Source organism: Eurypyga helias, unplaced genomic scaffold (genome assembly GCF_000690775.1).
Source record: "Eurypyga helias isolate BGI_N326 unplaced genomic scaffold, ASM69077v1 scaffold313, whole genome shotgun sequence".
In the NCBI taxonomy this organism is placed as follows: domain Eukaryota; kingdom Metazoa; phylum Chordata; class Aves; order Eurypygiformes; family Eurypygidae; genus Eurypyga; species Eurypyga helias.
Window position 1 is genome coordinate 23,744 of NW_010242886.1, and position 23,262 is coordinate 47,005.

Below are 23,262 nucleotides of genomic sequence, written 5' to 3' on the forward strand. Positions count from 1 at the left end.
CCTTTTTTGGGTAACAATGAAAATGTATTTGTTGGAAAGTGAATCCCATAATGTTTCATATAAAGTTACAATAGCTAAACTCATTTTTTTTTTGATAGCTGAAACTGAGGTGGAGAAACTTGCAATCAGATCCAATATGACCACCAGTAACAATGAATATGAAATTCATTCAGATAACAAAAACCAGAAAAATAGGAATACGGAGGCCTTTAGAACACTCCCAGGAAAGAGATTTTATCCTAAGAGCCATTATTTCAGTATTCATACATCAGTTACAGTTATTTAAAACAACTTGTTTAATAGGTTTTAATTTTGTTGTTCTTCATACTAGAATACTTTCAAAACCTAACATTGAACTTCATAGTTGTATTTCTTTACATTAGTTTTTGATAAACTTTTTTAATATTATCTACTTTCTGCCAGGGATTTTCTGAGGTTTTTATTCTTTATTTTTAATGTGTGGGGTTACATTGCCTCACATGAGCACAGGAATAAAATCTACTATGCAAAGAGCCATATTATTGTAGGGGAAATATAGTGTAATCTCAGAAAAAGAGTAGTGCACAAAGAGAGGACTGGTATCAGTTCAGTCAGGCTTTTTTTAATTTTGTTTTTCTTTCATTTTGAATAATTAGCGGCCACAAATATTACATAGCCTTACGTGGTTAATAATTTCTTTCAAGGCAAAAATCAAGGAGATTTTCATACGCTTTCTTCTCTGTTGTTGAGGTAAACCAGCCCACTCAGTACTGCCATCCTATGACAATTACCCAGCTCTTCCAGCTTAGCTTTCTCTGTAGGAGAGCATGCAAGAGAGGGAGCCAAGGCTCAGTAAGTCTGCTGTAGATGATAAACTCTTACAGACTTTTTCCCCAGCTTAACTGGAAGTGCTGGGACAGATACTTCATATCTGCACCCTACTTTTGCAAGGATTCTGTGCAAGGGGATTTCCCCCAGTTCATAGATGGATTCATCCAAAATGAAGAAAAGGATGCTGACTGGAGTGGAAGGAGATTAAGGTTCAGGAAGTGCTCAGTCTGTCAGGTCTCAGCTTACAAAAATTGACCCTCAGCCAATTTGTCCAAAATAAATTGTTCCTGGCAGGCAGAATTTTGTTTTGACAGTTTTCCCTGGATATCCAGGGAAGATTCTTACTCTCCAACACAAAGTGCTTAACAGGAAAAACTGGGCACACAAGTTGATTTTCTTTTTTTTTTTCTTGATGTTTTTAAAACATTGTTTTTATGCAGTTCATTCTGGTGGTTTGCTTTCCTCTTGCTTATAAAGAGGAACTGCATATGTGTTCCTGGTTTGTTGCTTTGGGTTCTTTGTGGGTTTTTTTTCCTTTGGGGTTTTTAAATATCACTGAGAAAATAACTAATTTTACTTTCTCTAGCACGCATAAACTCATTTACCAAAACTAAAAGAAAGGTTAAATGAACAATTTAAAAAATACTTACTGAAGCATCTTTAGATAATTAATTCTGGTTTGTAAGTTACGTTTAGTTGTCTGAAACTTTTCTGCTGTAAAAAAGAGTAAAAAAAACTCTAAATAGGTAATTATTATTACAACAATTTAGTCTTAGAATCTCAAAAAGCTTTCCAAACACTAATTAATTGAAAGAATTAAATCAGTGTTACATTCTTGCTGCAGTGTTATTAGGTGATGATTTTTTTTCTTTTCAGTGCCTTAATGGATTTTGTGAATTACTTAATTAGACCTGTAATGTGCAATTCAAAAGCACTTGATTTCCATACAGAAATACAGTTCTTATAATAAATAATCATGCATAAAAATAAATACTCCAGAGACACAATCCTTTAAATGCTGTATAAATTCTTACAGTTCAATAAGGATTTTTATTTTTGGAATTGTGTGAAGAATTCAGAGTTTTCTAAATACAGGTGGTTTTAAGAATTGTTTTGGTTTACAGATTGTATAGTTTTCATTGAGTCAGTATTTCTTAATAATTCCTTTTATGCTTTGTTTTTCAGGTTGGCTTCATGAGCTAGGAAAACGTATTGAGTCTCCTTACTATGAGAATAATACACTAGGAGGCCCATCAATCAGAAGTGCCTATATAGCTGCCCTATATTTCACCCTCAGCAGCCTCACCAGTGTTGGGTTTGGAAATGTTTCAGCCAATACCGATGCTGAAAAGATCTTCTCCATTTGCACCATGCTGATTGGCGGTAGGTACAAATGCTAAGCATCATGTAAAACATTTTGGGGAAGTATGAACAAGTAAAATAAGAGCTGAAATATTGCTAATGTCCTTTTGAAGAAAAAAAACCTTACAACACAAAGTTTAATTTAAAATAGAAAAAGACAGAAATAACTTTGTTGGTTTTACACTAGATAAACTCTCTTCAGCTAATTATTTCTACCCTTTTGATCACTTAGGATGAAAAAAGACAGTCATCACCCAGTAAAATGCAACGCTATTTTCAGTGAGCATGGCCCAGCCATGTGCCAGGAGAGTGCCTGCACTTTTCCACTCCGTCATGTAATAGGTGCACAATCAGCTCTGATTCAATCCCCAAAGCCATAATAATGTGGATAATCGTGAGGGGAGGTGGGCAGCCCACTGGTGCATCTGGCTGTGCTCTGGTGCATTTCCACATTTGAAGGAGTAGCCCAGAGGTCCTTCAGAGGACAGCAACAGAGACAGGACAGAGCCAGGAGGACCATTTAGTGAGATGGAAGTGACTCCATCATGAATAAAAACTGGTTTAATTATCACTAAGTAAATTTTACCGTATCACTGATTCAGATTAGAATCAAAATGCAACATTTTGTTCATATCTGGAGCTCTTAGTAGTATTTTTTTTTTCTTTTAAGTCAATTACCTAGTTGTACTGATGGGGAAAGCCACATGTTCATTTATGGTCACCTTGCTTTTGCTGAGGCATCTGAGTACAACCAGTGAGCTGGTGGCACCTGTAGAGTTATATGTGTGCTATTTCATAGTGTGTGCATCATACAGCTCAAAGATATCTCAGTGGGTGTGAAGAATAAAAGCAAATCTCTCTGAGAGTAGTGCCCCCCTCACTTCTTTTCCTGTTTGCCTAATTGTTCTAGAAACACTAGTTCCAGGGCTAGTCAGTAAGGCACTGGTTGTCAGCTCTGCAGCATAAATTTTCTTTTGCAAAAATAAATTGTCAACTTGACACTTGAAAGCCAGGGAACATGATGGATGACCCAAAAACTATATATGTGCAGCATCAAGTGGTATAAAAAGTGCTTAATGAATTATTGTCACTTTTCCCAGTCCTGAAAATGAGTAGCAATAATATAATGAATCATCCAAGAGCGATATCATTTTGATTTTGACAGTGTCACAAAAAAATACAAGCAACTCATTAATTGCTTTTGCTGGTAGCATACAATTATAGTTTTAAAAGACAATTTGGTGTCTATGTTTTGGGGGTTTCACTACATAAAATCTGTTGGAATGAAGGAAGAAGTTTTCTATCACGAAATCAAGAGTTATCCTACATAAGGCAATGATGAATATTTAATTCACTTTGATATGGCAGAGCTTTAATAAACCTAATAGAGTAGAATATAAAAGTATCCCATACTTTTATTTAGTCTTATTATAGCAACTTCTTTTTCATTACTTGTATTATTGAGTGGTGGAACTAACATGCTTGTGCACTGAATAAATTGTGAAGAACTAGTAGACTGAATGTAGCACGAGGAAACTGAAAACTGAAAGGTAAAGGTACTCATAAGCAAGCAGGTAGAAGAACGACATTATGTCTGGCAGAGTCCAGTGAACAAGACATATCCAGGTGTGAAAGCAGAACAGGCTGGTTAGAAGATATTTTCTTGAGGAATTGTATTTTAGAAGCTATTTGAGAAAATCAGCAAAGCAAGTAAACATGAAGGAGGAGTTAGCATTATACAGTGCAGACTGGTTATCATGCCCCAGAAAATTTGATTAGGAATAACATACTAGTCTGTATACTTAGGACTTCGCTGTGGATGCCCAATCCCTGGCCGTCTTCAAGGACAAGCTGGATGAGGCTTTGAGCAACCTGGTCTAGTGGAAGATGTCCCTGCCCATGGCAGGGGGGTTGGAACTAGATGGTCTTTAAGGTCCCTTCCAACCCAAACCATTCTATGATTCTATGACATAAAATGTTTTCATTTCTTAAAACATAGAATCATATAATATTTTAGGCTGGAAAAGACCTTCAAGATTACCAAATCCAGCTGTTAACCTAACTTTGCCCAATCCACTACTATACCGTGTGCCTAAGTGTCTCATCCACTTGTCTTAAATACCTCCAGGGATGGTGACTCAACCACCTTCCTAGGCAGCACATTCCAATGCCTGACAACCCTTTCAGTAAAGAAATTTTTCCTAATAGCCAGTCTAAACCTCCCCTGGAACAACTTGATGCCATTTCCTCTTGTCCTATTGCTTCTTACCAGGGAAAAGAGACCAACACCGACCTTCCTGTAACCTCCTTTCAGGTAGTTTTAGAGAGCAATCAGGTCTCCCGTCAGCCTCCTCTTCTCCAGGCTGAACAACCCCAGCTCCCTCAGCCACTCCTCACAGGATTTGTGCTCCAGACCCTTCACCAGCTTCACTGACCTTCTCTGGAAACACTCCAGCACCTCAGTGTCTTTCTTGTAGTGAGGGGCCCAAAACTGAACACAGGATTTGAGGTGTGGCCTCCCTAATGTACACCTGAGTACAAGGGGACCATCACTTCCCTAGTCCTGCTGGCCACACTGTTCCTCATGCAGGTCAAGATGCCATTGGCCTTCTTGGCCACCTAGGCATACTTGCCTCATACTCAACTGTCTGTCAACCAACACCCCAGGTCCCTTCCCACTGGGCAGCTTTCCAGCCACTCATCCCCACGCCTGCAGCATTGCGGGGGGTTGTTGTGGCCCAAGTGCAGGACCCAGCACTTGGCCTTGTTGAAACTCATACAGTTGGCCTTGGCCCATCGATCCAGTCTGTCCATACCCCTCTGAAGAGGCTTTCTACCTTCTGGCAGATCAACACTCCCACACAATTTGGTGTTATCTGCAAATTTATGAGGGACCACTCAATCCCCTCTTTCACTGAAAAATATATTGAATAACAGTAATGTTGAACATTAGTATTGCGAAGATTAAAAAAAAAATCTTATTCCATACAGGGTTTCTTGGACAAAAAAGTTTACTTATTAAAATTTAACCAGAATTCCTAGGATACTTTGTATCTTTAAACTATGAATCAGGTCTGTCCTCCTGCAGATGACCTTACAGTGTGCTGTCTTGTATTCTCCATGTTCTTTGAGCAAAGAATGTACGGTTTTGTATTTATGAGACCCATTCTAGGAGCTGCAGTCCTTTCTGGGATCAGAGGTGTTCCTCTGTTCCCTAAGCAACATAAATGTGACTTAGAATATCCATTAGAATCAAAGCCACTTTAGAACATGTTTCCTAGAAGTTTTTAACTTGCCCTGCTTGTTTTTAGAGAATGGATTAATAGACTTTTAGAGATAGACTAGTTCTGTGATTATTTGATAAAGAAATCTAATGTCTTTCACAACCAGGAATGGCTTCTCATCATTAACAGCTGTTGTCTTCCAAGGTACAAATGCAAAAAGAAATTCTCCCATCATAATAAAATTCTTGCTGATATTTGTGCCTATAATAACAGAGATCTCTACACTCTCCAGCTCAACCTTGGAGCCTGTTGGGAGACTTACAGTAACACATGTGATTTTTACATATGCCTCCATACACCACCTAATGTTTTATCCCTCCCCCCCTTTTAAACTGATTTTCACATCCTTAAAGCTGCTATGCCATCTCTTTGGCCTCATTTAGCTATGTCTGGCTGAACTTTTTCAGCCCCAGCTGCCATGTTTCTATTATAATATCTAGCATTACACTAGTCCCTCACATTTTGTTTTCCAAGCTTCTGACTTGAGTGACTTCATAATTCACTGTACCATCAGGAACAATACCTAAGAATAATACCTAACAATACCTCAGAATCCAACTGATTCTTCCTAGAAATAAGTTTCCAATAATGCATAATTTTTCCTTCTAATATTCATATCTGGTCCTTTTCTTTCTGCCTTGCTTTTCAGTTATCTTCTTTTACTAACAGACTTGTACTGATTTCATCATATTATTGGATCACATCTACAACAATGTATACCGTATTGTGAAACTAAATCACACTGCAGTGCTTTCTCTGGCTTTCTGCAGTCCCTTCACAATAAAAACATAGGTATTGTTACTATCTCCTTTTTGTTTTACTCAGCCTCTAAACATTTTCAGCTCTCCAAGCTAATGAATTTTCTATCTGTTTCTACCAAGTAAAACTGTTATTAATCACCAAAATGCATCTTTTCCTACTTCTGTTCCCTCTTGTCTCTCCTCATTCACCCTGGACTTCTGTAAGTTGCTATACAAGGTCAACATCTTGTTTATAAACCAATTCCTTTGCCACTCTGAGAAGTCAGTCTGCTTTCTTTCAAGCACTGGAAAAGATAGTTGTCCCTTAACAGTAATAAACCTTTCTAATAGTTTTTTCCATAAACAATTTGTAAATGTGTATATTCTACAACTTGGATCAATACCACATGAGCGACAGTCTAACAGTGATTTTTCCCACTGATAATCAGCACGTACATTTCTGCACAGACAAGCCCAGACAACCTGTATGTGTAAGCAGTTCTTCAATTTTGCTTCTGGTCTTTTTATTCCCAAGCCAGTCTCTAATTGCAGACAAACTTCAGGATGTCAGAACTTTCTAATAAACAATTTCACAGCATATTTGACCTTCTCAAGCAACATAAGAAATCAGATTGTCAGTTTGAATGTATCTTTTTTTTTAACATGAATTTCTGCTTTACAATGTTGGGGTTTTTTTTAACACCTTATTCCCCAAAATATGATAGATCTTTATATGATGTTTGTGATCTCATTCCACTACACATTGTCCCCATTAGTAATTGGTTTTATTTATGAGTTGTCAAATCTATTACATTCTATGTAGGTCCTAACTGAAGATTTGAGTCTAGATTTCATACTGGTTAATATTTTCTCATTATTTCCTGACCATGCTTTCCTACATGTGTACATTTTGCTTTCTTCTTAGATCATAAATTTAATTTGTCTTGGGGTATTCTTTTGTTTGGTACCCTGACTAGATAGAATCAGTTGTGGTTCTGCCCTGTCACATGACTGTGACTGCTAATGACACAAAAAAGGGAAATTAATGTTCATATGAATACTAATGTATATTACTCATGGAGTCTTATACTCAAAAGTTTTACTATATCTATCAAACCAGAAACTGTTTCTCTGTGAAGATCCTGTTTATTTTCTGCTACATGTCTCCCCTAGCTCTGATGCATGCCTTGGTGTTTGGCAATGTGACTGCTATAATTCAAAGGATGTACTCCAGATGGTCCCTTTATCACACAAGAACCAAGGATCTGAAGGACTTTATACGGGTCCATCACCTGCCACAGCAGCTAAAACAAAGGATGCTTGAGTATTTCCAAACCACGTGGTCTGTCAATAATGGAATTGATTCCAATGAGGTACCCAAATCCAGAAGATTGTGTATTTGATGGTTTTGACTATTGGCTTAGGGTCAGGGGGAGAGGAGAGGATAATTTTCCCTTTGTGATGCTGTTTTGTGTGGTTATATAGAAAAAAGAACATGCCTAAAAATAAAGCTGGGTTATCCCAGGAAGGAGGAGGGTATGCTATTGAAAAATCTGATCCTCCATAATGCTGAAATACTGCAGAAGCATTCATCAGAAACTCTTTGGATGGTCCCAGCAGAAACACCCAGTGAGCAGTTTGCCTTTCACCAGACAAAAAATTCTACTGTGGGTTTTTGGGTGTTTTTTAAAGGAGAAACTCCTTTACCACCCTCTCCTCCCTCCTTCATTCTCTTTTATGCTTTGCAATCTGTAAACAAATGGTTTGGCCTGAATTTTTGTTAGTCATTTCTCTATATTTTTAAATATTGCAGAATGTACTACCAGAGTAAAATCAAAGGACAGATTCCTGGTCATGTCTCTGCTTGCTTGTTTTAAATGACTTACCCAGGTTATTTATCACTATACTCCAGAAATAATGACTTTTCTCTGCTGGAGTGTTACTTGAATGAGCCTTTCCTTTCAGAATTTTTGTTACGTATGTCATTATAAATCTCAGTGGCCTCTAAAGATAATGTGGAAATAAGCAGAAAGATTTGGGTTTGAGATCATTCTTTGATAAAGATAAATTCTTTTTGTGGTGTGCGCAGCACAAAGAATGGGATTTTCAAAAACATCCTAGCAACAGAAGAAGCCTAGTAAGATTTACAAAGGTACAACCCACTTAGATGTCAAAGCTTTCCTAGATTTGGTTAAAGATCACCTTCAGCTTCTGTACCTTCTGTACTTTCAGTTATATTGAAAGTGAGTGACTGCTGTTCTACAACATCAGCCTTTGGAGAGACCATCAATATTTCATGATTTGCTTCCCATACATAAACTGCCTCGTCTAAGCCGATTTGGTCAAGTGTTGGCTGATTGCATTGCCCAGATGACAGATCCCCTCAAACTACAGAAAAATCTATGCTTGTGTGCTTGCAGCTTGCATAGTCCAGAGCTCTGCCCATCAGCAGCCAGTATACTCTACATCAATGGGACAGGCACTTGAAACCACTTAAACATCTTTTTTGTAAAGTTCCACCTGAAATTTTTGATTATTTGAGTAATTACAGTCTTCTGAGAATGACATATATCTGAGCAGAAAGATGTTTTTCCTCAATTTTTCCATCCTGAAGCAGATCTTCTGTAGAACATATCTATATACAATTAAGTGTTGGCCAGGCTACATTGGGAAATTGTTCAAAATTAATACCAAGGAAAATAGGAAGGCCTTATGGTCTTCAGTTTTCAGACTTAAATTGTGCATTCGGTGGAATTCCTACACACAGTGTTGATGATAATTTTTTCTTGCTTTTGTATAAAGGCATATTTCTATTCATGTTTTTCCTGGAATTTATCAGTGTTTATCAGCTTTATTAAGACATATCACACATGTCTTATCAAAGGGATAAGAAAAACTGAAGAGAAATATTTGCATCAGTACACATGCAGCACTACTAAATCAGATCACTTTTGCGGAAGAGTAAAAAATTCTTTTACATTTTTTCTGTTTCATCCCTTTTTCTCCATTTTGCACAGCTTTTAAAAGACTTCCCAGACGAGCTGCGTTCAGACATCACCATGCACTTGAACAAGGAGATTTTGCAGCTTTCCCTTTTTGAGTGTGCCAGCCGTGGTTGCCTCAGGTCTCTGTCTCTGCATATCAAAACCTCCTTCTGTGCTCCTGGGGAATACCTCCTCCGGCAGGGAGATGCCCTGCAAGCGATCTACTTTGTGTGCTCAGGTTCCATGGAAGTTCTGAAGGACAGCACCGTGCTGGCGATTCTCGGTATGCTTATAATCATAGCTTCAAAGAGAAAGAAGGGTCTCCAATGTAGGAGGACCTGCAGTACCAGCTGATGTTTCAGCATGTCCTAGTACTCTGATGAGAACGACTTTGTTCAATTTCGATCTGTGTGGTGGGTTGACCCTGGCTGGAGAGCAACTACACAGCAAAACTGCTCTATAACTCTCCTCCTCAGCTGGACAGAAGAGGGGAAATAAAGGTTCGTAGGTTGAGATAAGGACAGGGAAACATCATTCACCAGTTACCATCATGGGCAAAACCAGCAGGGGTGGGGAATGAGGGTTGTGGTCAGTCCACCACACTCTGTCTCTTCCACTCCTTCCTCCTCAGGAAGAGGGATCCTCACACTCTGCCCCTGCTCCATGATGGGGTCCCTCCCAGAGGAGACAGTTCTCCACAAACAACTTCTATGTGAGCCCTTCCCAAGGGCTGCAGCTCTTCACAAACTGCTCCAGCATGGGTCCTCCATGTGCTGCAGGGACACATCCTGCTTCACCATGGGCTGCCATGGAATCTCTGCCCTGAAACCTGGAGCACCTCCTCCCACTCCTTCTTCCCTGACCTGGGTGTCTGTAGAGTTGTTCCTCTCACATATTCTCACTCCTCTGTCCAGCTGCCATTGCCCTTCTGCAGCAACTTTTTCCTCTTCATAGCACCTCTGGGATAACATGTTTACCACCATCACTGTTTGGGCTCAGGCTTGGCCAGTGGCAGGTCTGACTTAGAGCCAGATGGCATTGGCTGTGTTGGACACAGGGGAAGCTTCTGGCAGCTTCTCACAGAAACTGCCCCTGTAACTCCCTGCTACAAAAATCTTGCCATGAAAACCCAATCACCACACTCTGCCTCTTCCACTCCTTCCTCCTCAGGAAGAGGGATCCTCACACTCTGCCCCTGCTCCATGATGGGGTCCCTCCCAGAGGAGACAGTTCTCCACAAACAACTTCTATGTGAGCCCTTCCCAAGGGCTGCAGCTCTTCACAAACTGCTCCAGCATGGGTCCTCCATGTGCTGCAGGGACACATCCTGCTTCACCATGGGCTGCCATGGAATCTCTGCCCTGAAACCTGGAGCACCTCCTCCCACTCCTTCTTCCCTGACCTGGGTGTCTGTAGAGTTGTTCCTCTCACATATTCTCACTCCTCTGTCCAGCTGCCATTGCCCTTCTGCAGCAACTTTTTCCTCTTCATAGCACCTCTGGGATAACATGTTTACCACCATCACTGTTTGGGCTCAGGCTTGGCCAGTGGCAGGTCTGACTTAGAGCCAGATGGCATTGGCTGTGTTGGACACAGGGGAAGCTTCTGGCAGCTTCTCACAGAAACTGCCCCTGTAACTCCCTGCTACAAAAATCTTGCCATGAAAACCCAATACAATCTGCTATTAGACTCTGTGGACATCCCAAATTATTTTTGTTTTAATTTTCTTACTTTTTGCCCTAAGGAGCTTTCAATTGCTGAAGTGTTAGCTGTGTAATATTTCACTTTTATCCTGATTTCTTATGCTTTGCATGTAAGGAGGTACTTGCTAGCTTTTGATACAAATTGCTGCTTTCAACTAAATTTGATGACAGTATTGACACCTCAAGGATCTTGGTTCCTAAATCTTTCATGAAAATTAGTGACCAGGCAGTGTTTCAACTAACTCTCCCAAATGAAAGCAACCAATGTGAGCCTACCCTCATTCTTTGATGCATGCATATGAATACCTCTTGCAGGACAGCCATGTGGTAAAAAACAAGCATTGTTGGCTCTGCTCCCCAAAGAGTTACTTCTTCAAGCTAATTGATGCTGCCAGCAGTCATCTGAGTATATTAGAAGAGAGAAAGACCAGAAGTTCTGTTCTAATAATTTTTGTTTAATTACTGTTTGCTGGATGACTGCTTTGACTTATCTAGGCTTAAGCACCTCTACCTGTAAATTTTAGTAATTAGCCCCAATCTAATGCCTACTAAAGAGGTTTCCTTTATCTTTAACTAAAGACTAATTAGACTTGTCTGAGTTAATGTTTATAAAGTGTTTTGATAAAGTAAAATATAACATTTTACTCTAAATGTAAATAATTATTTTTATTATGAATTTAATACCTCTTTAGTTGTAAACGTATTCTTCTCTCTAATAACTTTTAATATTCTTACAAAGCAGAGTTAAAAAGGACATTTCCTTTTTTGTTTTCCTTCCTGTTTTGTGGGATTGCACTAGACTTGGTAATGTAAGCTTCTGGTCTTCTGTAATTGAATTTCCTTTCTTTTACTGCATGCAGTTGATTGGTATTTTTTTAAAATACAAATGTGACACACAACTTATTTGTTTCATAACTCTTTAATTCCATTAGATTGGCAGTTCATATCATCCCATCACTCGCTTGTAATTAGGAAGTTTTAGAATGCTTCAATCTTATTGTATCAGATAGATCAAAACTATAAAATATGACTTAGAAAAAGCATAAGCTTGATATAGCAAAAGGTCAAGAGCAGACCCCCATTGGAACTTATGATTTCATTTATGATTCCACTTTCAGGCACTTCTGAAAAATTTAATGAATGCATCATTGTGTAATAGTGACAATGAAAACAGTAAGAAAGAGATTAGTGGCTGTCTGATAGAACTTAATAAAATTGTAATGCAGAAAAACATAAACATAATGCAATAAAATGATGGCTTGGTACCATGAATGGGAGCTTCATCATTTAAACCTAATTAACACCAGCAGAATGTGAATGCATTAAATCTGTATGTCCCTATGAGAAACTGTGTTACTGATGTGATGTAAATGCAAGAAAGCAGTTTCCCTGACAATGCTGGGTTACTTACAGTTCCCAAATCACTTCTATAATTCTGTCATGATTCTAGCGGAATAGTTTTTCCTTATTGAGCTGTTCTCACTAAGAAGCCATACAGCAACAACACAATGAAGTTCTCTGATTAAACACAGCTGTTTGATTCCCCTTGAGACTGTTACTTGATATCTAATAATGACAGCAGGGATAGCTTTTATAGGAATATATTTTTTAATGTAACATCTATTTTTTGAGCATACATCTTAGATTTTTTTTTTAAAAAAATATTAGTCATAAGTGATTTAAAATATATCCATAGAGAACAAATGTATAGCTTTGACTGCATGTCCCAGATATATTAACAGATGTGTCTGCATAAACATTTATAAATAAGTTTGTTTTCCAATGAAAAAGAAAGAGCTACTAAGAATAACGGACGTGATTTGTTTATGTAACAAATGTTGATATTCAAGTTACAATCATTGCACTGCTACAGTAATTCTATATAAAACTTCAGCTTACTATCTACAGCCTTTGTTACGTGACTTTTCATTTGAAAAGAAACATAATCTTAACATTACCAGACCAATTTTTGTGTCTTTCAGGCTGACATTATTTCATCAAACCCTAAGTACAATCAAATACAACCCTAACATTTTTTCCAAATTATTTATGGATTATAAATACTAATAATGTTTATATGTCTAAAAAGTTTCAAACTAAGATATATAAAGATCAGTTTTGGTATATTTGAAATAATTTTTCCTTTGTCCATATTTAGACTGCCAGCAATAAACATTGTCAGCTCTCTGCTTAATATAATCAGAAGAAAAAAAAAAACAAAACACCTTAAGAATTGTTGATGTTTACAGTAAAATGTAAAAATTAATTCTTGCTTAGATTTACACTGTATTTGATTAAATAAGCACTACATCATGTGATGAGAAATGGCAAATGTTACTGTCATCTATCAGATGTAACTTTCCCAGGTTGACCTAAGCTAGTAGCAGTTCTAATGTACAATAATTGCAATTTTTAAGAGACCCCAAAGTAGCATTAATATATGTATATTCCTAGCATAAAAGAAAATCCCTCTCTAAACTGGGTTTATGATAAGACCTTTTAAAAAAGTTTTTCAAGATCCATGTAAATGGAAAAAAAACGGATAGTATTTTAAAGTATAAAATTATTTAAACAGCTTTAGGGGATGGTTGGTTGGTTGCTTAGTTAACTTACCCTTCAAGTTCACCATTTCAGCTGTGGAGCCCTCAATATCAGAAGGATATTGACCACTTGGAGCGAGTCCAGAGGAGGGCCACAAAGATGATCAGAGGGCTGGAGCACCTCTCCTATGATGAAAGGCTGCGAGAACTGGGCTTGTTCAGCCTGGAGAAGAGGAGGCTCCGAGGAGACCTCATTGCAGCTTTCCAGTATCTGAAGGGGGCCTACAAGGGTGCTGGGAGAGGACTTTTTACAAGGGCCTGTAGTGATAGGACAAGGAGTAATGGGTACGAATTGAAATCGAGGAGGTTTGGATTGGATATCAGGAAGAAATTCTTCACAGAGAGGGTGGTGAGGCACTGGAACAGGTTGCCCAGAGAAGCTGTGGATGCCCCATCCCTGGAAGTGTTCAAGGCCAGGCTGGATGTGGCTTTGAGCAACCTGGTCTAGTGCAAGGTGTCCCTGCCCATGGCAGGGGGGTTGGACTAGATGATCTTTAAGGTCCCTTCCAACCCTAACCCTTCTATGATTCTATGATTTCCTGTGTAATATGCAGATGAGTTCTCATGCTGACTGGATTTACAGGCTTTAGAGTCTTCACTTATTATTTATTAATCATAGAATAATATGAGATTGAAAGAGACCTCTGGAAGCCACCCAACCTAAACCTGCTTAAAGCAGGGCCAATTTATCTAAATTTCCTCAGGGCCACATCCAGGAAGTTTTGAACATCTCCAAGGACAGCAGTTCTCCCACCTCTCTGGGCAGCCTGTTCCATTGTTTGGCCAGCCTCATGGTGACTTTAATTTTCTGATTTCTATCAATCCAAATTCTAAGTAAAAGGGTCATGTGAATGGCTGATCTACATTTATTCGTGTTATTGTTAACATGCTATCTTAACACCTGTCTGTTCTAACAAAAAAAAACACACACAAAAAAACACCCACAACCCACAAGCAAGGAACATAATATCCACTTTTTGAAATATGAAATCACACCTGCTATTAATTACTAGTGTAAATCTTAATTTTATATGTATTTACTTGATAGCTCCCTTAAATCAGGTGGTTATGTCTGGAAATTAGTCTCTTTACCTTCAACTAATTACATAGTTTGCACCTGCTAAAAGACAGCTTTTATTTAAAGATACTCTAGAATTTTATTAATTAAACAATGCAGTGGTAACAACGGAATTTAAGATTTAGCAATTATGTTAAACAGATTTATGATTAAAAAAAAAGCAAAAGTAAAGAATTCGCACTTTGAAGATTATTATCTTTTTATTTTCTTTTAGGTAAAGGAGATTTAATTGGAGCAAACCTATCCATTAGGGATCAAGTTATTAAAACAAATGCCGATGTTAAAGCCCTAACGTACTGTGATCTCCAATGCATTATCCTCAAAGGTCTCTTCGAAGTGCTTGACCTTTACCCGGAGTATGCTCACAAGTTTGTTGAAGACCTACAGCATGACCTCACATACAACCTAAGAGAAGGCCATGAAAGCGATGTAAGTATCTTTAAAGGTCTCTGTTATCTTTAAGAGGTTTCTCATATTTTAGCCACTTCTAATAATTTTGTCACAGTAAAGAAATAATACAAAGATTACGTTAAAAGGAACTTTCATCCACTTTGTTTGATAATTCAGTCATTACCTACATGAATTGTCTATCAGTTGATGAGAACATAAATTGTAAATGTGTTCTCTGCTTCTCATTTTTCCATGATAACTTCACCTATGAGAGAATATTCTTCTTTAATATTTTGCCATTTTTACTTATTTTCACTATTTTTATTTATTCACAGTTACATAATATATGTGTTCAAATAAAGGTATTTAACTATACCTTATCTAGAACCTCATGTACCAGTCTAATGAATGCTCATTAGCATATAAATGCAAGCTTATAGAGACTAAAGTAGTCAGGGCATGTCATTCCTCTCTAGAAATGTCCCCAAACTTCCTGTTGCTGAAGGCAGCAGCTGCCAGAGTACACATCTGTTCTGAAAGCATGAAGATTAGTTTGTATAAACAACACGTTTTCCTTGGGGAGGAATGCTTAATCTGAAATGGAGTATAACTCCATGTAAAGATAGGGTTTGAAGCTGATTGCATTCTCCTCTCCAGTTTTGTCACAGACCTTGATGAACCTCCACGATGTGTTGCTTCATGCTTTTTTGTATGCTGACAAATCTGGGGATCACCGTATCAGTTGCATTCACATTCAGCTTTTACAAAATTAGGGACAACTCTTCCCAATTACAGTGGGCTGGGTGATGTACAGAATGCTGAGAGCAAGCCTACACCAACCTCAAAGGTGACTGCTCAGGCAGGAAAAGAATCTCCTCACACTCACTGTGGAAGATGGGACTTAAAGTAGTGCAGAACATACCAAAGGACCTTTTCTGCTTTAAAAAGGAAAATACTTGTAGAATTTGTGAATACCAACTATATTTTCATGGTTTAGCCCACAATCTAAAAATTAAAGGTTAAAAAAAAGAATTCTGACACTGAGTAGCATGCAGTGTCACCAGAATATATATAGAACCAAGACAGTTGATCATTGTGTCACTTTTTCCTACATCCTCAGGTTAACTCTGCCCTTCCACTAGTTCCCTTGCAGCAGAACTAAGCCCAGTCATGTGCATCTCATTTCTGATCGAACCACTTTACTTATCAAGTAAGGATAAAGGGCAGGAATAAGGGCCAAAAATTGCACCACCACAAAAAGAGGGCTCACTAAAATGAGGGAAGAGACACTTATGGCAGTAGCAAGGGTGCCTGGTCAACCTTTCACTTGTTCTGCTTCACCTAGACGATACCATGTCTTCATGAATATAAGTTGCATGCAGATATTGGTTATCTGATGGTTTACTCTCAGGGAATAGCAAGAAGGTTTTCAGAAGTACAATTTGTGTGTATGCCTTTTTTTTTTTTCTTTTTTTGTAATATAACAGTATTTCTTTGGAATCGTGCTAGGGGAGAGTTTGGTAGTTGTGACACTGTATCTTGCTCTCTCTCCCTGAGGGAGATTTTACTTCTGTGTGGGTCTAGGACTTCTGCGTGTGTCTAGGATTTCTGCAGCTTTATGGAAATTGAGTCTGGAGATATTTTCCATAGTTCAGCAGTAGATTGATTTATTTGAATAAGTCCTTTCCTCATTCTTTTTCCATGGATGCTTTAAATGACTGCAAATTTGCCACTGAATGGGAATTTAATGGTTTTGAAAATGGATCAGTAACAGTATTTAGGGTCAGGTGAACTGTAAGGTGAAATAACATGAATTTACACTCTAAGACTTGCCAAGTGCCTTTCAGTTCTGACCTAAAATATTACTGCATTTTCAGTCACAGTCCACCAAAACCACCTTAGATTGTAGATCTCCTGACACACTAAGTCAGCATTAAACAGGTGAGGCTGCAGAAAGATGCATTCCTGGTGATCCATTATCCCCTTCCTTGTGTTGTTTGAACTGCTCATTTCATATAAAATTGAATAAGAGTTTTGAACTGAATTAAAAGTAAGTGGACCACCACAGAGGGACAAAAGTCATCTGGGGTTTCCTGATCCTGGAGTGGCAAATTTGGATACTTAGCTCTAGATCCTGTAACAACCATACCCACACAGAAATCTCTAGGAAAACATTTAAAATTTGTTTTCTTGATTCATTTGCAAGTCTAAGAGTGTATATAATGATGCGCTCCATCTGCATTAAAAAACAAATGAGGCGTAATGGTGGAAAAAGCTCCAGGACTTCCATAGCCATGTCACTTTTCAATAAAATAAGGAGGAGCTGTAACCCGATTTCCCAGTAACAAGTAGAAACTGTAGCTATCTGGTTATAGAAAGATTGAAAGTGTTGTTTAAGAAATCTTGAAAGAAAATCTCAGGAGATTTTAACTACAGGAGCTGGCAATCGTGTAGCTATTTCAGCCTTTAATGAGTAATGGATAGAGAAACAGAAAGTCACAAAACGAGGGAGATAAAGTTTCAATGGTTCCTCATGATATCTCTAAACCCAGAAATTTTTAAGTGATTTATTATTATAACCATTAATGGGTGTGCAATCACACTGGGTATTATGCCATCCTTCTATATATTCCCATCACAGACAGATGCTAATTAAGTAAAAAGTCTTTGCATTGATTATATATATTCCGTCCTTTGCTTGCTTTGCTGAATTTTTCTTGAGAAACTGTTTTTGTAAGTGTGCTAAATGATTTCAGGACAGTTAGGAAAATCTGTTTGGTAGCTGGAGTTGGGACATTAAAACAATTCAGCCATTCAGGTGTTTCAATCAATTTTTCTAGGTCTGTGACCATGATGTCATAGTCATTAAATAGTTCACTAAATGACACAGATTATGACAGAGGGCTGTATCCAGAGAAGTGTGGCCAGCAGGTCAGGGGAGAGGGTTCTCCCTCGCTATTCTGCACTCATGAGACTCCACCTGGAGTACTGCATCCAGCTCTGGAGCCCTCAGCACAGAAAAGACATGGACCTGTTGGAGTGAGTCCAGATGAGGGCCACAAAAATTATCACAGAACTGGAATACATCTCCCATGAAAAAAGGCTGAGACCATTGGGATTGTTCAGCCTGAAGAAGGCTCCTTATTGCAGCCTTCAGTACTTAAAAGGGGCTTGTAAGAAAGACAGGGACAAACTGTTTAGCAGGTCATGTTGCAGTAATGGTTTTAAACTAAAAGAGAGTAGATTCAGACTAGGTGTAAGGAAGTCATTTTTTACAATGAGGGTGGTGAAACACTACAACAGGTCTCCCTGAGAGATGGTAGGTACTCTACTCCTGGAACCAGTCAAGGTCAGGTTGGATGGGGCTCTGGGCAACCTGATCTAGTTGAAGATGTCCCTGATCATGGCAGGGGGGTTGGACCAGATGACCTTTAAAAGTCCCTTCCAACCCAAACTGTTCTATGATTCTATATATTTAGAGAGCAGTAACAGATGTTCATAACTCAATAATCCTATGAGAAACTCAGAACAGGTAAATATTTGCACAGGATCTTTGTGGGCTTTTTAAGAGTTTATTGTTTCTGATTATTTCTTGTGTCTATGCAGAAGCGTCTATAGTGTAGACAACATTATTCATCAAAAAAACCTAAAGGCTGGTTACAGCCAGATTGATACAAAGAATAAGAGGCCTCTTTGGCACCTGTGCCATCCCTCAAGGTGTAATGAAGTCCCAAAGTAAGATAAGACCCATGCAGGCACAATCTTTGACTCACTAGAACACTATCAATATGTGTCATTTTTAAAAAGAAAAGTTTATATTCCTGAAGATTCAAAAGTCTGTCTTTGCAGACAGGACTCGCAGTTAATAAGAATCTACATTTCCTTTTGTAGCCTTAAAAGTAGTGTTCTGCCTCTTGCTAGAGCTTCCATTCCCCCTTCCCTCAAAGGAGGAGAAGCTACTCTTTTTAAAATGAAAATAGTCTCTGAAGCAGGGGAAGAACTGTTTCCTTCAGTGAATCCACAGTGTAAGTGAAACATAATGACACAGATTGCACGAGAAAAGTGGTTAGATTCTTCCTCCAGTTGAGAACATTGAGATTCTGCCCACTGCACCTTAGCCAGGCTCCTTGATAATAAAATAAATAAATAGACAAATAAATTCTAAAAGACAACAGAGAAGCTCTTTTCACCCCCCACCCCACCCCTCCCAAGAAAGGCACTATCTGGCAAAACAGGACTTAATTCTTGTCCTTTGGAGAGGCTGGTGTTTAGAATTTATTAATTTTAATTATTGAGTTGGGGTTTTTAATATAATAAAGCTCAGGTTGCTATTAACAATACCAAACAAATTACAAGGGATGTTCCTTGTTTTCTACTGGGAAACCTGACAACTGGCCAAAACAATTGTTCTTAAAGGTGAAAACAGCTCTAAGCTCTGTATCATACAACAGAGGGCACAGATGGGGAAGAAAAGTGTCTACAAATTCTAATCTAAAATATGCTGAGTTTTCTGGTTCATTTCAGCTAAGCATTAAAGAAGTATTTCAAGAGCATATATGTAATTCTACCTTATTTCTTTTTAAGTGGTTTAATTCTAGACTTTTACCTTTCTTTCTGCCAACTGGTGGTATAGCTCTTGTAGGCAGAAAAAAGAAAAGCACAAAATTCAGTTGAAAGCCTGCCTAGTCACGGTTTTTCAGCTAGTACATTATGTATTTGACATACATTCTTTCTTGCCTCTTTACTCATGTTTTTTCTAGATATTGTAATATAGGACTGTGCTTTCCAATACAGTGATAAATCAGAAGGAATTTTTTCTGTTACATATTTGATTGCCTATTATGGATCAGCAATGGAAACAGCATGACAGTTCTGATTTTTAATGTGTCTTTATTGTTTGCATAATAAATAGTATCTTGCCTTAAAAAAAAAAAAAGATATCCTGTTTAAAATTTTATTTATATTAAGGAAAAATAAGTGTGTTTGGTTTTTAAGTAGCCACTTTTAATTTTGGCAATTGCTGCAAGATAAGAAAACCTAATAATATAATTACTTACTGATGCATTTCACTTTCTGAGCAAAAAAAAAAAAATCTTATTTCTTGCATATTACCTATGTGTTTTATTATAAAACCTATGCTTTAAAAAAATAAATTTCAAACCAACTTTTTCTACAATGCTACACTTAGTCATAATTCTTCCACCCCTGTTTAGATCATCCTGTACACTGCAGAAAAATTACAGGTTGTAAATTATTTATCATAATAAATAATTTCCACATAAGAGTTCCCAAATAATCCCAACCACCTTTTTAATAGAGAAGAGGGTTTTGCCACATTACCCAGCAACTGTGTAGAAAGAAGTGGCTACTTAGGAAAGGTAAAAAGCCAACTTTGATATTTAGAGTGGAGTTGGATAACTCGTAGGAAAACATCATTTTTAAACAAACTTACTTGCAGTTAAGCACCCACTTTTTCAGTAGCTCATCTGGCAGAAGATAGTGTACTATTGCTGTAACTCACTGGTGTTTATTGTCTGTAGCACAGTAGGTATAAATACTTAAAAACAGGACACCAGTCAGTGGCGATTCTTGTGTTTGTGTACAAGCACTGTTAGAGCAGATGGAGTAGAGAAGTGAATAAATCACCTAAAGCAACAGAAGCCTAATACTTTATCTGCATGATTAGTTGGGGAAAAAAAAATTAGATTTCTGTTTATTATCGTTCTCTTTAGTCAGTGTGCACTTGGCAGCCACACAGAACAAATTCCTGTTGTTCCATTAGAGAGCTGAAGTGACTGATGGCTGTGCATCCACTGCTTTCTGACCTTCAGCTACTATATTTCCATTTCCCTTTTATATCTCTTTTGATATGAGATGGAGTCTGCAAACTTCTCATCTTCTCAGTGATTATAGTATAGGAATGAAGGTGCTCCTCATACCATCAAAAACTAAAATAATTTTAAAACTGTGAAGACATCATTAAGGTTGAGACATCATGACTTCTGGTGTGTTCACTGGAGCAGGTCTCTTACCTGCCTGTATGCATGGACCACTGTAATCAGTGCTGCTGTAAAATATTGCTCAGTGTTCTTTCACATTTTACAAGCTACTCCAATTTTTCAGTCATGCTTCTGGGACCACCTAGACTTTACTTTTTTTTTCCTTCTCCCCTCTCTCTCTCTCCCTCTCCATCTTCCCAAAATAAATCATCTTGTTGTTGCACAAGGCAGAACTCGTACAGTATCACACAGCTCAACTTCTATAATTCTATTGAAACAGTAATAGGTTTGTGCAGCTATAGAAGAACATGACCACTGGCAAAAAAAAAAAAAACCCAAACCACACCCACCTGTTCCTTCACTTGTTTTACATTTAATTTCTGATTTTAAATTAATAAGAGGCAGTTTTGGAATTAGTTGTGTCACCTAGCTCTTTACAAGATATTTCACAGGTCTCCTACCTGTGTTCATGACATTAAGCATGTTCTGATGGATCTTTGGCTGTTGAGGGTGTATACTAGTTTTGGACAATTGATTCTGCTGCAATACCCTCCTTCCTGCATGGTATTACAGTCAGCCTTTCCTCTGCTCCCTCAACCTGGCAATTACCGGCTTCCCTCAGCATGGGAGCAGGGCTGACCTGGAGCTATAGCATGAGCCGGGTTTCACATCTTTTTGTTGTCTGCTAACTCATAAAGCTTGTTTACTTGCAGTCATTGGTGAGCAGGATCTGTGGTGCCTCTGAGCCATCAGCTCATCCAGTACCCCTCAAGCTAATCATCTCAGTATCATGTTCCTAATATATCCTTCAATATGGTACACCGCTGAGTAATAATTCAATAAGGAAACTGTAATTCAAAAAGGACAGACCAGTATTCCTTTTCTCTTGCAGGCTTGGTGGCCTTTTTATTTACTTTCCTAGTATCCCTACCAGATGAATATTTGTTTTGCTGGTATGCTCTTGTCTCATTTCTGTAGCCTTCAGTCATCCTACTATTTCTGAAAATGACAACAGTCAGCTAGGTATGCTGTCTGGTTTTGTCTCTCTAATAGTTTATTGTTCTGATTGTGGTCATTTTTCAGCTAGAAGTTTCATCCCACCACAGTTTATTGATGCAGTTATGTCATCTTTTCCATTAATTAATTTTTTTCATTAATTCCCTTGTTTTTACAAGTCTCTTCTATTTTACATCTAAAACCAAATAGGTAATTGGCTGCAAGGATGAATCCCACAAGATGTGGAAGAGGCCAGAGGGTAGGAGAGGAAAATTATCCATTTAGGGTCTGGGAATATGTTATATATATGTGACCCATCCCTATATTCCTACCTCTGTGGTCACCCTTTTACTTTTCTGAATGGGTTAAGAGACAGGAATTATGACAATTATACGTTATTCATAACAAGACTAGTCAGTGCAATATATGTAAAGGATTTTCACAATTGGACCATAGCACTTTCTTGACACATAAAAACAATTTTCACTGTAACTCAAATTAATTGTTTAAATGAGTGACAAAATTTTACTTCTAATTTTAGCTTTTGAGTAATTTTGAACACTCTTCATGCTCATTCATTTCACTTCCTGGGATTATTGCATTCTGCATCAGCTTATAAAGCTTAACCAGAGGGTTACATGTTGGAAAAAAAAAAATCCAGGCTAGCAAAGCAGCTTATTGATGTTTTTAGACTGTGGTATGAGGAGGGTATAAAACACTGTGTCAAACAGAATTTTAGCCAGGAAAAGCTCCTGGCTTTCAGAGAGTATTGTCTTGGAATCTAACCATATTTCTATTTCAATTACACAGGGGTACTAGAGGATAATTTTTTCCCATATATTTCACTGTGCCTCAGGAAACATGATAATGTAACTTTTACAATATTAATATTATATCTTTGTTTCTGCATTGGAAAAAAAATAGCCAATAAAATTACTCCTAATAGATCTTGAATGAATTTAGAGGGTGGATTTTTTTCTCCATAATTGCTTTTAATTTTCATCAATGTAGCAACCACCAGATAGTGCCCTTAAATTTAGAAGTATTTTTACAGTAACCCATCCTTTTATTTTTCTGTGCAAAAAGTAAGAATAACTTATGAAGAAAATGATAGTACTTACCACAATTTCTTCTGTAAGAACACTGGTTCTGAAGGCACAGACTACCTTGAGATATAATGAGCATGTCAGACTTGCTTCAAGTTCCTATATCCCTTGCAGAGTCGTTATAACCTCAGGATACATGCTGAAATGAGTAAAATTAAATATGATGTAGTCTTTGAGAAAACTGTCAATAATCAGTGTAACTTGTGTACC

The 23,262-nt window shown here is 37.8% G+C and overlaps 1 protein-coding gene across 1 annotated transcript in view; it reads left to right on the forward strand.

Moving 5' to 3' along the window:
* KCNH8 (potassium voltage-gated channel, subfamily H (eag-related), member 8) overlaps window positions 1–23,262 on the forward strand; it is a gene marked incomplete at its 5' end in the record, with an annotated part of 69,859 nt that overhangs the window by 22,649 nt on the left and 23,948 nt on the right. Inside the window, 4 exon segments of the mRNA XM_010149193.1 lie at window positions 1,996–2,193; window positions 7,370–7,569; window positions 9,214–9,463; window positions 14,776–14,990. Of these exon segments, the coding sequence (XP_010147495.1) occupies window positions 1,996–2,193; window positions 7,370–7,569; window positions 9,214–9,463; window positions 14,776–14,990 (863 nt within the window).